Source organism: Dermacentor albipictus, chromosome 5, assembly GCF_038994185.2.
Source record: "Dermacentor albipictus isolate Rhodes 1998 colony chromosome 5, USDA_Dalb.pri_finalv2, whole genome shotgun sequence".
NCBI classification, from domain to species: Eukaryota; Metazoa; Arthropoda; class Arachnida; order Ixodida; family Ixodidae; genus Dermacentor; species Dermacentor albipictus.
The window spans coordinates 136,439,349-136,457,040 of NC_091825.1; the positions used below are offsets into that span (position 1 = coordinate 136,439,349).

At 42.3% G+C, this 17,692-nt stretch overlaps 2 protein-coding genes across 2 annotated transcripts in view; one reads left to right on the top strand and one right to left on the bottom strand.

Moving 5' to 3' along the window:
• LOC135909257 (nucleolar pre-ribosomal-associated protein 1) overlaps positions 1-15,657 on the top strand; it is a 64,221-nt gene extending 48,564 nt beyond the window's left edge. Inside the window, exons 29-35 of the mRNA XM_065441160.1 lie at positions 237-509; positions 5,394-5,500; positions 6,128-6,271; positions 7,782-7,888; positions 9,936-10,244; positions 11,058-11,677; positions 15,505-15,657. Of these exons, the coding sequence (XP_065297232.1) occupies positions 237-509; positions 5,394-5,500; positions 6,128-6,271; positions 7,782-7,888; positions 9,936-10,244; positions 11,058-11,677; positions 15,505-15,575 (1,631 nt within the window). The 3' untranslated portion in view covers positions 15,576-15,657. The remainder of the gene's footprint in view (positions 1-236; positions 510-5,393; positions 5,501-6,127; positions 6,272-7,781; positions 7,889-9,935; positions 10,245-11,057; positions 11,678-15,504) is intronic.
• Positions 15,658-16,061: 404 nt separating this feature from the next.
• On the bottom strand, positions 16,062-17,641 carry mRpS25 (mitochondrial ribosomal protein S25). The gene has a single exon (XM_065441161.1). It carries the CDS (start codon positions 17,427-17,429, stop codon positions 16,914-16,916), a length of 516 nt encoding a protein of 171 aa, XP_065297233.1. The 5' UTR covers positions 17,430-17,641; the 3' UTR covers positions 16,062-16,913.
• Positions 17,642-17,692: the final 51 nt, after the last annotated feature.

Sequence of the window (17,692 nt, forward strand, 5' to 3'; positions counted from 1 at the left end):
AAGCAGGTGGTCTCGAGCAAAATTGCAGGCTTCATGCTGTGTCTGCAGGAATGATATTCGGCTCGCTTGTTCATGAGTGTTCATGAGCTTCTTGTGTGTTTAGCTTTGTGCTGTAAGCATATTTAGGATGACCCACCAACTAGCCCAAACATTTACCTTGTGCACAAGACTTCTTTCTCTGCTGCTGTTGATATTTCATTGAAGATTCCCTTGTGCACTGTTTGTCCTCTCCATAGAGTCGCTGGTCAACTGTCGCCAGATAGTGGAGACACGCTGCCTGGCCCTTATACTGATGTCGCTGAGCAGTGAAGTGTTTGAGGTGCGATGCCTGGGCTGCAATCTGGTGATGCTACTGCACCACCACCTTCAGGGCTCGCGCTTCTCCATGAGTGCCCTGTGGCTGTCTGTGCTGGAGACCCTGCGCAATGCAGCCACTGTCACCTGCCCCCATGTTCCCTGCCTTGTCACTGGCTATCTGGTGTCAGCCGTCGACGTCATCAGCAATCCCGGTGAGTGCTGTGATGGCCTGGGCCCTTGCATGGTACTGAGCTGCAGAGCTCACCTGCACGACTCTTTCGTAGACCACTACTGAGCGTCACGATTTGATTTCCAGCCGCAGCGGCCACATTTTAATAGGGGCGGAATGCGAAAGTGTTTGTGAAGTTAAATTTAGTTACACATTAAAAACTTCACTTGGCCAAAATTAATCCAGAACGCCACACAATCGCATTCCTCATAGCCTCAGGAGTGCCTCCTAGCCTGCGGAAACACCATAATTAGATTTTTTTCTCAAATACAAATCTCATGAAGAGGTCAGTGAGTTGAAAGAGTACCTGGCTTGTCTGGTAGCTCTGCCTAGTGTGCTTCAGATATTCACTTCAGTCACTCAGATAGGGAAGGCAGTATTGTAAACTGAATATGAATGTTTGAGAAAAGCTGGTTTCAAATGTCAAACCGATTATCTAATCCCACACATCTCTATGTTTAAGGAAAGAAAACTAAGAAAGAAATTCAGTAGTGCAAGCATGGTTTAGCCCACGTTTTTCACATGAATTGAGGTTACAAGCAAACAGGCAGCCTAGCAAGGAAATGTAATTGCTCAGGTGACTGCAGGGTATTATGCCAAATGGCTAATTGATTCCGTAGCGGTACATTAAGTGACCAGAACAAATAAATAAAGACAGTCGCATCATGCTTCGCTAAGGCTCCTTCTAGTCTTCTGGATTGAAATACTACTAACATGCAACACTTCTTATCATGTGCCTGCTTTTCCTGGTGGACCGTGTGTTGGCAGGGTTGATTGCTCACATATGTATGTTTTTTTTTAGCCACCATGTGCCTAAGACTTGCCCACCTTAATTTCTAAGCCATGTTGCACATGTTTGATTCCGCTTCAAAAGTGCAGCTGTCAACACTTGACCAATAGCTTAGTGTATAGTGTGATTGGTGAATGAACCTGGGCAGGCCAGGAGATTATTTCTTCAAAACCTGTTCCTATTGAAAACCTTAAAAATTTGTATTTGTTTTTCTGTGTTGTAACACTGACACTGTTACGACACAGAACTGAACAGTTGGAAGTTGAGCGGCCGTCATGTCATTTGTGTACTTTTCACCCTCGTCCATGGTGCTGTATTAAGAATTGTGTCAAAGTGAACCAGCTTGGCCAAATCAAGGTATTGTTAGTGACACCAGATTTTCAGTAGAAACTGGGAGACAAAACAGTTTATAAGGCCACTAAATGCCATTGCATCTCAAAAGTCAGAAGGTAATTGAATCCCTAGTTGAAGGCAATGAAAGACAATGTCTGCCTGGTCGAGTTGGGGGTGTAAATGAGGTGTATTATGCAACATTTATTGTGAGACCTGTGCTGGAGCAACATTTAATCGATGTCGATTAGAGGTCGAATCTCCTTACAACTCTTTTAAGGCGAGAGCCTTGGATGGCTCATGGGATGAAAATCCAATGACCAACGTTATTGCACCAAAATTCATGGCACCAAAGTTCACGGCACCAAAAGTCATGGCTCCAAAATTCATAGGGAGTCAAACCCACTACCTGTAGCCTTAGCAAATTTAATTGTAGCCTCGCAGCAAATTTAATTTAGACCCTCGACCTTTGGTGGGAATTGAACCTGCAAACTTTGGTGTTAATTGGGGTGGATTAGGCCACCAATTACTTTATAAGAAATCATGATGCCGAGGTAAAGAAGCGTCAGCACAGTTTGGGATGGTAATTAAGACATTTAATTAAGATAAAGTTGATTAAGGCACTCGTACCCATTACTTTTGGTGGGAGTCGAGCCCACTTGGAGATATGGGTGAACCGGTCATATCTCAAAGTTGGATTCCATTTGACATTGCGAAGGTCAAGAATTGAATAACTGCGACCTCTGGTGGGAGTCGAACCGTCGACCTTTGGTGGGAGTTGAACTTACGACCTTTGGTGTTAATTAAGGCACTAAAACCAGTCGAACCCCCAAACTTTGTTTGAACCCACGACCTGTGGGGTTAATTTAGACAAAGTTAATTAAGGTAGAGGTAACTAAGACTGAGTTAATTAGGGCACTCGTACCCATGAGCTTTGGTGGGAGTTGAACCCTTGATGGTGGGAGTCAAACCCACTTGAAGATATGGGTGAACTGGTCATATCTCCAAGTTGGATTCCAATTCACATTGTGAAGGTTGGGAGTCAAGCTCACAACCCTTGGGGATAATTAAGGCCGAATGAGCTAAGGCACAATTAATTAAGATATAGTTGATTACGGCACTCAAACCTTCAACCTTTGGTGGGAGTCGAACCCACTTGGAGATATGGTAGAATCAGCGATATCACCAAGTTGGATTCCGCTTGACATTGTGAAGGACGAGAGTCGAATCTACTACATTTGGTGTCAATTAAGGTGAAGTTAATCAAGTAGCTACTAATTACCAATACTACATTAAGATTAATTAATGAAGCCAGACTTATAGCCTGTGTTGGTAATTAAGACAAGCTTAATTATGGCACAGTTAATTAAGGTAAAGTTAAGGGGATGCTTTAGCTCCCGGGCACCTAACTACAGGGGAAAGAAGAAGCAGTTTTTTCTCGGCAACCAGTGCACCAAATTTAATGAGGTTGGTTGCACTTAAACGAAAAAGTTGGTTGCATATTCTTGATTTAGGTCATCAAGTTTAATAATAATTGGCAAAAATCACAAGCTTGTAGAAATCGAAACTAAGTAGTTAATAACTCTAACTCATCAATAAAAGATGATATCTCAATTCTGTAAATTGCACTTAATTGTGCATCCAAAGTGAACAAATTTTATATATTAGACATGGCTCTCAAATAAACCAGTAATATGTGAGTTGAGCTTTTGTAAAGCTCTTATAAACAATGTAACAAATTCACCTAAGATATTAATTGACATATGAAATTTGTCCACTTTGGGTGCTCGACGGATTCAGTTTACAGACCTACGATATCTGCTCCTGGTGCACAGCTGCAGATTTGTAAACTTCATGCTTCTACTTTTTTCAAATTTATCAATTTTTGAAAATTATTTGAAAATACATGGGCCCTAATTTACAGTTCCGCTTCCAACAGTAACTAGAATTTAAATTTCTTTCTCAAAAGCAACAAATTTCATTAAATTTGCCGAGTGGTTATAGCAGAAACATGTTTCTGCATTTTACATGTATTTGAATAGGCGGCATCAGAGTTGGGGCCCGAGCTAATGCTTCCTCTTAATTCAAAGGTGCGACTTTTGATGGGAGAAAACAATAGGAAGTAACAACGCATTAAAATGAAAATGTCAAGTAATGTAATGAATGTCTCATGAGCGGGCAGGCTTTTGCCTTCATCCTCATTAGCGTATGCTAAAGTATGCTGACAACTTTTTGTCACCAGTTATCATCATCATCAAAGTCTTCACATGGGTACCCAGTGACCCCAGTTGTACATACTCAGTGGCACATACCGAAATCGATGCCAAAGAGGCTCATTGAAGAGCGACCCATACCTGAAAGCAAATGCCCACTGTGTGTGTGTCTGTGTTTCTGTTCACGTTTTGACTTCTTCGCGCAGTTTTATAAATTTTGCTGAACCTATAAACAGACTAGCCCAACAACATGCGTTACTTCATTGCATACCCCCTTCAGCAGTTGTAGTGGGGATTTTGCAACAGCTTCCCTGGACATCCACTTTTGCAGGGCCAGCATGGCAAGTTATTCTTAAGACTGCACTATTTCCAGGATTGGCCCACGAAAGAGGCTAGAAACAAACATCAGAAACAGCATTCCCCATAGGCAAAAGTAGCAGGAACTCGCCAAGGAAGTCATTGTCTTCGAATGGTGTGAAAGGAAGAAGAAGAAAGAAACTTTACTAAGTGAAAGCGTTGATGAAGTTGGGGCCCCTAGTCCAGGTTCAAGTCTGCTTATTCACATGAGTGCGCATGGGCATTCCTTTTTTCTGTTGTTATAATTGGGAATCTCTCGTGATAGGTTAAAGCTGCAGTGAAAACTCTTGCTTGTAATCAGGATAAATATCATTTTTCATCATAATTCTAAATTGGCATTTAGAGCTCAGTAGGCAAGAAAACTTCCATTTTCTTAGCTCCATCTAGAACTTTAGCTCTAATGGATTATTGCTGTGGTTGATGAATAACCATTTCAGGGTCTCTGATATACAAATATGTTTTCACATTTCTGTCTTGCTGTGCCACTGATGTCAGATATAAATGTGAGGACCATACCAAGGGAACATTTGCCATTATCCATGTCTTTTTGGCCCTTCTACATAACCAAATAGACTGTTGTGTTTGTTTTATAACACCTGATAAAAACAAACAAACAAACAAACAAACAAACAAACAAAAAACCTGACCTGGGGGTGTGTCACCTTCAAAAAAAAAAGGAAAGAAAAAGGAAACGACAGTGAAAGGGATAAAAGACACTAACTATTACTACTCCAGCAAGGGCTGTCTATATTAGCTTATACTTCTCTTTGGTGTCAAGTTGTGGGAAGTAAAAAACTAAACATCAAAACTTGAACCATGTACATATTCAGACCAAGCAGTTGTCACAGTTATACGCTGTAGATTTGGTTAGCTGAACAATCTATTTTTAGGAGAGCAAGAATCTATGATTCTATGAGAGTATGAAATTGGGCTAGTTGGTTTGTGATCACTAATTGCATGGTGAACCGCACAGAAGACATGAGAAAATAGATGGAACACATCTGCTGTGTTGTGCAAGTGTTCTGTCGTCTGTGCTGTTCATTGTGCCGTGATATAGTAGTTGTTTGCCTGCAGCCAAAAGAACACTTCATGCCATGGAACTGGAACTCCCATGGTTTCTACAACTCCCATGGTCTCTTATAAGCTTTTATCTCTTTCTTACTTTTCTTTCTTTCAGGACACTTCATGTTTAATGCAGTTGCAGACTTCTTGCTTGCCAAGCCAGTGTTGGACATAGAAAATGTGCCCGACTTCTACAAGATGTTCTATAACTTCAGAGTAGAGGTAAAAGCTACTTTTTGCTTCTTCTACTGTGTTTATTGTTCAGAATCCTTTGCAGCTTTAATGATGAACTCGAAACTGCGCATAATCTTTCATTTAACAGAGCTGCAACACAGCTACGTTTTGGTAAACAAATGCTGAAGTGACGCAATAATGTTGGCTATTGTGTATTGTTGCAAAAGAGTTCCCAGGAGTGGAGTATCATATTTTCGTGGGTATAAACCACCTACATGTTGGCTTCCATCCCCAATTACAGCTATATCAAAAAGAAGGGGTGGGTGGGGGTGGAATTAATGCATCACTGCTCAAGTTTTTATTGCCAACCTATAGCAGATTTCCAGAAACAATTTTGTATGTACAGTCATCACTTCTATCTCCGTTTCCGTCTCTTGAGGCGTGGCTCGGCATTGCGACATTGCTTAGCAAATCTGTAAGCACATTCGCATTCAGATGTGGCTTCACAGTATAGGAGGTTTTTGTTTGTAGATGTGGCTTCCCAGCAAAGCTAGAACAATTTTCGTGGAGTGAATAGTTGTCAAGTTTTGCCTACCATGAGGTCGTTAAGGTCTTGTCCTCTCCATGCCGTGTATAGACAGTCTCACAACATGCATGCTTATTCTTGTTTCACAGCACTACATGAAAAGGAACTGGCACATAGAAGTGATGGTGAACTACATGCGCTGTGGCCTGGACTTCCACATTTCTAAGAAGCGCTATATCTTCAACATCTTGCTCACTTTCTTCATGTCGCCACTATGCCAGAAAAATACCAAGGTGAGTTATTTGCTGGGATGGCCTCACGTGAGCATGAAATGCTAATATATAGGAGTACATATATATGATAACTACCATATTTACTCTATTCTAACAAGCACGTTTAAAAAAAATGTAATCAACAAATTTTGTGCACTTTAGGTTCGAGTACAAAACCAAAACGGCAATGGCGAAAGGCTATCATCATTGTCATAAAAGAAATTGTACATAATCCCATCCTTAATCAGATAGAATCGTGTCCGTAGTCCAATCCATTCCACACATGATTGCAGCAGTAGGAAGGAGCTATTGTGGCTTTGTGCCTGCTCAGTAAGTTATGCTGCGATAGTCTTTGAGGTGTTTAAAGAATGTGGTATTCCAAATGCCATAGACAGCACCGATAATGAGATGCTCTGGGCTGTTGTGACAAAGAGGCTTGCCACGGCAACAAAGTTTTGCCTTGAGTTCATTGTAGCTGGAATGCAATAAATTATCATTTTCCAAGTGATGACAAATAGCCATTACTCTCTTTCTTGCCATGAAAAACTGGTGAATAAGAAAACAAGCGCATTGCACTTATAATTTCTTGGGAGCATGAAAACTGGGATGCAAGTTACAATCGAGGCCATTGCATTTTTCTTTTGTGGCTGTGAGAATCAGATGTGCCTTACAATAGAAAGCTTGTTAGAATTAAGTAAATACAGCAAACCTTAGTGAAATTGATCTAGGTCCCAGTAGCTGTTGCATAGTCTCGTCAGTCTGGTAGCATCACTGACCAGGAATGGACGCACCTATCTTACTGACTTTTCAAATTGTATTTAAATGCCATCCATCACTGGTTATGGTCCAACAAGGAAAAGCAGAGGTTTCACTTTTCTGGTCAAGCCGAAAATGGAACCCACAACTTAGAAGTATTGATTCCATTGCTGCGTCAATTAGCTCGTCAGTGCTGGACAAATTGCTGTTGCTTGCAAATTGTGTGGCATGTGTAAGTTCAGATTTCTTATGGTGTGACCTTCATTTGTTCCTAAACTAATTTCAGTTGGTATTCTATGATTTCGTCTTGTTGTTGCCGATGTAATTCGGCCATATGCAATGCCTTTCTTTGGTCTTTGCTGTTGGCAGAGGCTGTTATCATGTATATCTCTGACTTAGTGCTGGACGCACTTCTGTCAGACTGTTCATTCATCAAGATAGCTGTCATATTTTTGTTATCACTGGCAATACAGCTCAAATGCTAGGTAAACACTATAATTGATAGCTGGCTATTAACCACAGCAACGAATTCAGTGGCCACCGAAACTGCTTATCATTGCCAGTGTTGCCAAGTCCTCTTGTCATTTTGCTGGAAAAAGCATGATTCATAAGTCTACCTCAGAATTACTCCTGCTTTGCAACTTTGCATACTGTCATAGCTATGTGATATATGTGCTGGCATGCTCAAGCCCATCGTACCAGAATGATATAGCTAGTAGTGAACAAGTGGTGTCTATATGCCTCGCCCTTTTCTCTCTTTTTCTTTCTTTTGAAGGAGCTCATCCTGAAGCTGCTGATTGCAGCTGCCAAAATTCCCAAGGCTGCTCGTATTCTCTGCAGAGAGCAGGGACTTCTGATGTGGTTGCCAGCCGCTTTGGAAAGGTGAGTCTCGTCGATGGGCTTTGCCATAATTCCTGTGTAGCTGCTGCGTTCACGCTGTAAGCGTCTGTTTTATGCCATTAGTGCCATGTTGGAACATACTGTGCAAATTTTATTTGTTTGTTGACTTTATTTATACATACCACAATAGCCTTTATTACAGGCTGTAGTGGGAAATGCTACACTATAAGCATGCAGGCTCACAAAAAAATACATGCAATACATGCAGAGTACATGTAGAGTAGTAGACTATGATATTAAAGATTGCTTAGCATTTGATCTATGCCAGAACTTGATGAGAAAATTGCAACTTAATTACAAGACATTCTTTTATCATGTTTCAACCTTTTACTAGCTGTGATGAATGCGCATCATTCATAGCCTTGAGATCACTGAAATGGCACAGGAACCCTAGTTTGTGCAGGCATTATTCAAGATTATTACTACATGCACTGCTGGGATGGAGGCGGTATGCCAGAGAAAGAGCACTTCTCGTATGTTTTTATCCATCCTATTTCTTGTATTGCAAAGAGACAGAGAATTCTTTCTATGTGCCTCAAAGTTTGGTTCATGCTGTTTTTATTTATTTAGAAGTTGACACAGAGAGGGTTCTATGCTACTGAAAACAATTTTGACAATGTCGAAGTAGCAGGAGCGGGTTTTTCTCTTGAAGTATTTAGTTGCTCTTTTTTTTACATTTACAAATGCTGTATAATTATACTATCATTATAAATTGCTCTCTTGAGAAATCCTTGCTGTGATTATCTACATTAGCAGGAGCCAGTTCCCCATTTGCAAAATTGTGGCACCTGGCCTCTCTTGTGTTTACATCTTTTTCTCAGTCATGGAAGGTGTTTTCTTGACAAATGTCCTTTTGAGTATCAAAATACAGTAGCACCTCATTGATACATTCCCGTTACGTACGTTTTCCCGGCGCCAACTTTCACAAAACAATGACCCAATAGAGTTACACTCATTTTTTACTGGTTCAGACGCTCCCCGAAAACACGATTTTTCGGCACCAACGTTCAGTGCGTCGCCAAACTGCGATCGTATGATACATTTTCCGGCCGCGCAATCGAGAACAACATATAGCTGCCCTCCGCGGCAGCTTCACTGCAATACTCGCCCGTCTGTCTGTCTCAAGTGAAAATGCTGGCGCGCGCACATTTTCTCCCTTCGGTAGCAGCAAATCTTCGCAGGGTCGTCGCACGCGGCATTCGCAGCTATCACCACCAATCCTATTGCGATGAGCATCTTCGCCTATATGTTTCACAGCACTTGGTGCCGTTGGAAGAGTAATGCATGCTTTTAATAGGCGATAACCGAAACGCGCTGCCCTTCCCTGCTGCAGACTGTGATCGTATACATTTTCCGGCTGCTAGATTCTATGTGAAAAAGAAAAGGCGCGGGATGGTGCGATCGAGAACAGTCCATAGCCGCCCGTCTCTTGCGAAAACAATGGCGTGTGGTTTCTTATTCCGGTACCAGCAAATCTCCACCCAACCCGTTGCATGCTGCATTTGCAGCTATTGCTGCCAAACCTATTGCGATAAGCACCTTCACCTATCTGTTTTACAGAAAGTGGCGCGTAGTGCCTTTGGTGCTTTTAGTAGGTGGTGATAATACAAACATGCCACCATTCCCTGCTGCAAGTGGCGCGACGTGGCCATCACAGGTCGCGGCGATGGCATCTGACATTGCCCACCAACTCGATTTCGTTTCGGTTTTGCCCTCTTAATATGCTACGGAATAGGAAATCAACAAAACTCGTCTCGGGCCACCAGAGCACCACCAGCTCAACACACGTCGGCGTCTCGTGCCGCAACGATCCGCGTGATGCCTCGCGTTACGTAGATGTCCACAGTAGTTGAATCTGTCAATTATTTTTGTCACTCCAGATCATACGTTTTCCAGTTAGTAGCTTTTTTCTCACAGTTTCTTCCAAAACGTATGATCGAGCTTCTACTGTATATAAATACACATATTGATTTAAATTTACTTTTGGTGTTCCTGTAAAGGTGATAACTTATTATTTGTTCCTTTTCAGGAATAGGGAAGAGGAAGGCATTTCTGAGCTGCTGTTTGAAGCAGTCCATCACATATGGAAGTCCAGCTTTGTGACAACTTTAAGAGTTAAGGACTTGAAAGCGGCCAGAAGCAGAAAACAAGGCAGCGTGCCTAAAAATGAAGATGCATCAGAGGAAAGCGCTGATGATGAGGACAAAGAAGAAGAGGACGCTCCGAAAGAAGATAATGAGGCCGCTATCATCCGTGCAAAGCGGGAGAGTCTTCGCTACTACGAGTACTTTCCCTATGAATTCCTGTTGATGCTGTTCAGCACAAGGAAGTACATCATGTAAGTCTGATACTGCTAGAACCTCAAACTTGGCACTACAAAAGCATCATGTGTCTGCTGGAAAAATAAAACAGTGAATGAGGCTTTAAGTGGCACTTTCCCACTTGTTTGGCATAGGTGGTGGCTGATTTTCACTATTATACTTGTTTTGTGGAAAGAAATGATTTACTAGTGGAGCAAAACGAAACATAATGAGTAATCTTCCATATGTCAATTTCTCTTGTGCCATAACTGCAGCACCACTTATGTCATCGAGTGACATTGGAGATTTGGGTTTCCACAGGCAAACCTTGCAAATTTTCACAGCTCAAATGTCCCTTTATCTTCTAATGCATTGTAGCTTGTATTTCAGCTGTCAGCAATAGCATGCCTTGGTCAAGTGTTTCTATGGTCTGTTTAGGTGCTGGTTTGCGAATTCATGGTTAGTTTCACCATCCATCCTTCGCATTTCCTTTGTTTTCTGGTATGTCAGTTCTCTGCTCTCAATAAGGGCATGAACAGCCTGAAAGAGTACAGTTCACTTGGTTCTAATGTGATCAGAGGATGTGATCACATTAAACACAGTCTAGGCAATCCTTTTCAGTATGCAACCTCATGGTAGTAGGAGAAATGGTACAGGATGTTGGATCACACAAAGTTATCACCAAAGCCAAACTTTGTGTAAGCCTTCATCTGGTTACAGTTTGAATTAACTTTAAGAGTAGTCATGAAAGCAGCAAATATGTCATGGTAGCTCAGTGGGAGCAGTTGCATTTAATGCTTATTAAGCAGACATGAATTGGTGCTCAACTTTTCTTTTTTTTTTTTCGACAGGGACTGCCAAAGTCTAGATGCATTCACGAAGTTCAGTGAGCAACTCAGTGACATGCTGTGCTTTGTGCGCTCTCGAGAGGCCAGTGGGAAGAGCAAAGCTGCACAGAACTGTTGCCTGCCCAACAGAGCCATCGTGTTTGAACTGCTCAACTACTGGAAACGGCTTGTAGCTGTGAACAGTGCGGACAGCTGCCAGCAGTCGAGCCAAGCTATTGCCACCATATGTCACCATTGGCAGCCAGACGACATGACGCAGCCTCAGGAATGGCTTGCGGCACTGGACTTTTCACTGCAACATGGTGCGGAGAGCTTGGACTTCAATTCGGACTTGCTTGTGTGGGTGCTCCATTGGTTGGAGGGTCCCAGGGGGTGTGATCACGCCACGGAACTGGTGAACTTTCATGGGGGACGCTGCCTCGAAAAGCTTCTGGCAAGGATTCATTGGTCGCTGGGTGAAATCGTGGCCAGTGGTGGTGGGGATGCCAGACCCATTGTGACATCTGTCATTCTGCAAATTGCGAACTTGTTGTTCAGCAAAGCTTCAAAGGTGCTGCCCAAGGACCAGAGCGACTTGTACAGGAAGCAGGTGGTGCTGCTGAGAGTGAATGCATCCATGCCTGGTAAGCATAACTTGGCAAAAGCAGCTTTCAGTATCATTGCACTTTGCAGTGAGTGCACAGTTAAAGGAATTATGACTTGTGGGGACTACACTATATTTCCAGGAATCTTGATGCTGAAAGGTATGGTATATGTTGGTTGACGTTGTTCGATCCTGTAGTAGTTAATGTGCTGTATTCATTCAAATATAATGCGACAAACCTTGAAGCCTCCGGAAATGAAGAAAAAGGTATGTTCAGATTATATAAGGCAAATGAACAATGTGTAAACACGGTTCCTTTAGTACAATGTTACAAATGTTCTATTACCATGGTACGAGCCTGCTTGAAACCATATGCACTTAGGCCTGCACATACATTGTAGCAGACTGCTCCAAGCCAAACCGTGTTTGAAAACAAGAGCACTATGTGCTACATCTAGGGTTCCAACGTGCATATGCTGCGGCACTTGTGTTTGTGCAGTGGAGCCAAATGTATGCACATCACTGTTGTAAATTGGGCCATTCTACCCAAAGTCAATAAGTTAGCTTTCATATTGTAATTGGACCCCTTTTAGTATCTTTGTTGTGGTTTAGTGGCTATAGCATTCTGTTGCTCAGCGTGACGTTGCTGGTACCATTCCTGGCCATTCTCTGATTAAAAAGGAATGTAAAAAGGCTTATGTTTAAAGCTCTGTGTGGCATGTTAAATGGTGAAAGTTAATTCCATTATCCTGTACTGCGGCATCTTGTAGCCGCAGTGTTGGGTTAAAATATTGAAACCCCATCAGTCAGTCATATCTGAGGTGTCCAATACCACAGGGTGAAAGTTCATGGTTTCTCTGCTTCAGTGATCATCCGACCCTCATCCATAAGTCATAGTTGGACTATTTTGTGCCATAGCCTCCATTCCTTTTGTTGCACTCATAGACCTGTCTCTCCTGCCATCTATATGCTGGCTTTGTTGCAAAGGTTAATCGCCTGGTGGTGAACTTGCCACATTTTGAAGCGCAAAACTGTAAATTTTACAGTTTGTTTGGAGAATGGTTGCTTGTATTACATAACAGGAGGTGCTTTTGCAAGTTGGTAATGTCTTGAAGAATAACAGCTTATGCTCATGCAAATATAGTAATTGGACTAGTAGTCTGCAAGCTTATTTTAATGTCAACTGAAATTCGAACATGCCTGCATGGTGCTTCCAGTGCCTTTCAAAATCTTTAGCTTCTCTAGCTGGCTTGTGGCCACTATAGAATTAGTACAGTAGAAACTAGTTCATGAGTTCTGGAAAAAAAAAGAAAGAAAAAAAGAAGAACGCTACAAAAAAGAAAGTACGATCCGAAGTCAATAAAAAATTACGGACTCAACTGTAGAGGACACCTGCGTAGTGCGAAGCGCTGCGCGAATCGTTGCGGCATGAGACACGTTTTGTTGACACGTTTTTGAGTTTTGTTATTCTATTGCGTGGCGTTTTGAGACGTTGACGGGAAACCGAAACAAAATCGAGCTAATGGGCAACGCTGGCTGCCGCCGAGGCGAAACGTGACGCACATCGCGCAGCCTATACTGCATGGAACGGCGGCGCGTGTGGGTCATCGCCAAAGCGTGCAGCAGTACGCTTCCAACGGCTCTACGCACCACGCGCTATAAAACAGGTGAAGATGCTTATCGAAATAGGGTTGGCGGCGATAGCTGAAGACCCGGCAGATTTGCCGGTACCGGAATGACTGAGTGAGCAATAAAAACAGCGCTAAACGACGGGACGAGTGAAGGGACACAGACAACGGCGCTGGAGCGACCGCCGTTTTCACGGACAGGCGGGCGAGTATTGCGGAGAAGCTGATGCGGTAGGCGGTTACTGTTCTCCATCGCCCGCGTCTTGTCTTGTTTACACGGGATCTAGCGGCCGCAAAACGCATCGTGCGCTCGCAGACTGCACCGGGGAACGGCGGTGCGTTTGGATTATCGCCTACCAAAAGCGTGCAGTACGCTTCCAACGGCAGCAGGCAATGCGAAACAGATAGGTGAAGTGGATGCGTGAGTCGACACGGGTGGTGATTGGCTGGTACCGGAATAAGAAACTGATGAGTGTGCGCCGGCGTTTTCACGTGAGACGGGCGGTAGAGTATTGCGGTGAAGCTGCCGCGGCGGCCGCCTACAGCTGCTCTCGATCGCGCGCGCCCCCCGCATTTTCTTGTTTACGTAGGATCTAGTGATCGGAAATTGTGTTTGCGGGGAACGCATGAACTGATGAACAATAAGCGTAGCGCTATTGGGCCATTTTTTCTTTTTTTTTTTTGTTCTCGATCGTAAGAGATCGAAAACCGTAAGTAAGGGGATCGTATCAACGAAGTCCTACTTATATTTGTTAGTGTAAAAATATAATGTCGTCAGTCTGCTTGTGCCAAATGTAGGACAGAGCTAGGCCGAATACAACTTTCTGTTCATGATGTTTCACTGTGAATGAAATAGCTTGTTTTATATCTGTAGCAAAAAAAAAAAGTTCTTCTATATTGTCTTTCTAGGTGGAGTACTATATTGTTTACTACACTCCAGAAATGACTGCAAGGCATTTGAGTGATTTTATGTAGTTGTAGTAGTTATTGTGCATGGTACCTTCAGATATGCTGGTTTCCTTTACATAATGACACCAACTCCCAATGTATTCCTTGCTGTACCCTTTGTGGACATGCCTTCGATCCCCTCCTGCCCCTCACCATTCTTTTGCTTTCTTCTTTCATTTTAAGGCTAAATTAGGGGTGTTTCAGCAATGACTATCTCCAACTAAATAAAAAACAGGGAATTCCAAAGTGATAAATTGTGCTACCCAATTAATACATAGCAGTGTCAGACATGAGCATTTGAATGATTATTGCCTACAAATTGCTGCAGTTATTTTTCACTAATGAATTTTCTAGATAAGTACATTGGCACATATATTGTAATTGTGTTGAATTTAATAAGTGCCCTAGCCATATCAGCAATGTAAGGTTCCTGTACTTATGGCCAGTTGTGAGAACAAATATGTAGAAACTGGTAGTATTTTTCAAATTCCTGTCAAGCCCTGACTTCATTTTTTGCAACCCTGCAACATGTGCCCTAAAGTACTCGATTAAGATGTTTATTAGTAAAAACTTTTTGTCTTAAAGATAAGCTGCTAAGCGTGACATCAGGAGGATGTGAGCATAAAAAAGTTTTGCCTGAATTTTTTTTGGCAAACAAGGTAATAGAAATACTAGTTGTTTTCAAAAACTATATGTACCTGGCAAAGATCGTTTGGAGCGGCAAACAACGAAAAGCAAAAGGTCAATGTGTGCCTGTTTGTTTACAAATGTACAGCTTGGCACAAATTCTGATGTCTGTCCTTGCTATAAATTCTGGTCATCCTATCCTATTTTCACTGCAGTAACTGCATTCTTTAAAACTGATGGTAGCGCTAAAAAGGAACGGACACACGAAGAAAAGACTAATAGTATAGAATATAGAATTAGATATTATTAGATATTAAAATTAGATATTATTATTATAGAATTAGATATTATTAGAATATAGAAAAGACTAATAGTAATAGAATATAGAATTCTTGCGAAAAATAAACCAGTTGTCAGTAGCGTTTCTTCGTCGTCGTGTCGTCTTTTCTTCGTGTGTCCGTTCCTTTTTAGCGCTACCATCAGTTTTAAAGAATGCATCACCAACTAGCCCAGCACCAAGTTTTATTGAAGTAACTGCATGTTTGCATCAATCAGTATTTTTTAAAAGACATGCCTTGGGTTTCAAAACGTTAAGCTGGTACTTGATGAATAAAGTTAATCTGCCACACTTATGTAAATAACTTGTCTATTTCTCTCTTTACAGAACTGGACAGAGCCTTGGGAACCTCTGTTTTGTTCAATGAACTGCTCTTAAGAGTGAACAAGGCACCTTGATGGAGCTGTACAGATATTTTACTAAGTTGCTGCAAACTGAGCACAAACTGTAATAAATGATCCTATTGTTTTACACATTGAACTTTTGTTCAAGCATTTTCCTTGTTTATTTCTTAAAAAACATCACAATTCTTTAACCAGGTAAACTCAAAGAATGCTATGTGCTTGTTGTAGAACTATATATCGTTGCACTGTAAGCTCACAGTAAATTTTTTTAGAGAAGCCAAAGCTATAAAATTTTCTTAAAGGGGCCCCGAAATGCTTTTTTAACATATAAAAGAAATGTTGATCTGTAGTGCAAGTTCCTGTGAACATGTGAGCCAAATATGATTGCACTGCGAGCAGCAGGGATTTCACAACCTCATATGTCAAAAACTAAAAAATTGCTTGCTCTTGTCTCCGCACTGTCATGCAGTGTCATCGCTAGCAGTGATGCCCACCAACAGCTATTGATGGATTTCATGATCACAAGAACATTCTCGGTAATACTATTATTGCTAATATTGAGTTAGATAATATATTTTGGCTATCTCAAAGATACAGAAAAATAAGTTCATCTTTGCACTGCAGATCTAAACATGACAGTTGAGCATAGCTGTGTCTTCTGCGTGTGGCTTCCGAGATAGCAACAGTGCACTGCGTGACAAAATGTACTGTGGGCGGCGGGCGCCATGGGGTGCTGCGCCGAGCCCTTTTGTCGCCGAGACACTCAATTTTTAGGTGCGGCTTTGCCTCCTTCCCCATGTAGCTTCCAACATGCTAGTGGAAACAAAAGGAGATAGAAAGCTCATTATTGGAGCAATGACTACTACTAACTCCACTTATTACTGAAGCATTAAAAAAAAAAAACGTTAGCTGCAAGAGATCTGTGAGGCTATGTACTTAGATAGTGAGGTCACTCTAGGATTAGTTAGAAAACTGTCTCAGGGCCTCTTTAAGGGAAACTTGCGGTGAGTCGCTCTAGCCTGTATGGAATTTCTGCTGGTAGTTACCGCACCGGATAAATCTGTCATGAAATGTTCTAGAGATGCACCATGCGCTCCGGATGAAACATTCTTTTGCCTTCCTGCGATTCCATTGATTCATGGGTACAGGGAAGCAATAGAAAATTCATGCTCATTCAGGTCCCAAAGAATGCTCATGAAATCTGCACAGGAACAAAGTTCTATTCATAATTGTCGCTTTCATTGAATTGTCTACAGCATCAGCACTCCTGGTACCAATAAGCGACAACGTATTGCCACGATGCCAACGCAGTTCATACGAATCGGCAATTTCACAGTAATTTCTTGCCACTCGCTCATACAATTCCAAACAGCACCACTCTTTGTTTTTAATTCACAGTTCCTGTTCAAGTCGGAACTTTCCACGCATGCTTTTAGGCAGCGGTACGATTCCCGGGCAAGGGACTTGTCCTGGCACTTCGCAGATGCAAAACTTGTCGTAATGTCTGCCGAAGTTGGCCGGCGTGTCTTTCTTCTCTCGCATCAGTGCTTCCCTCTGTAGCTGCTCGGTCGTCTTGCCCAGCGTCACAAGCATTTGGTTTAGGATCTCTTCCTTGCTCTTTCCGTCTACGTCCATGATGACCTCTTTGCCGTCTTCCAGCCAGAACCTGGCGAACGGCGTCGGCGTCATGTTCTTGAATATAGCGACCTGTACGTCAGGATTTTTGTACTGAACCTGAGGCAGAAACCAGAAGACGAAATCTTTCATGCCTTCGTGCCGATCCCTGGCTCTTCCAGCAGTGTTGAAATTCAGGCTCATGATTTTCACTCGGTCCTTGAACACCAGGCGACCTTTCTCGAGATACTGCAGCGTCCTCCGAACGGGAGCAGGTCCTCGCATGAAAGACATTTTGCCTGTCTGCTCGCGTAAGTTTTCTCACTTTTCAATGAAGGTTATAGTTGGGAAAGAAATTAACGATAACCTTGCACACTACGCGACACGAGCACAAGCAAAAATTTAACGTTTGTAACAAGTATGCCTCTCAAACGCACGTAACACATGGATGGAAAGTGCACTGATGTGAAATGTAGCTCGGCTTAACTTCATTGCTGGCTTCAAACTGGATTGACTAGGCTCCAAGGTGGGGCGAACGAACCTGTCGTGTTCTAGAC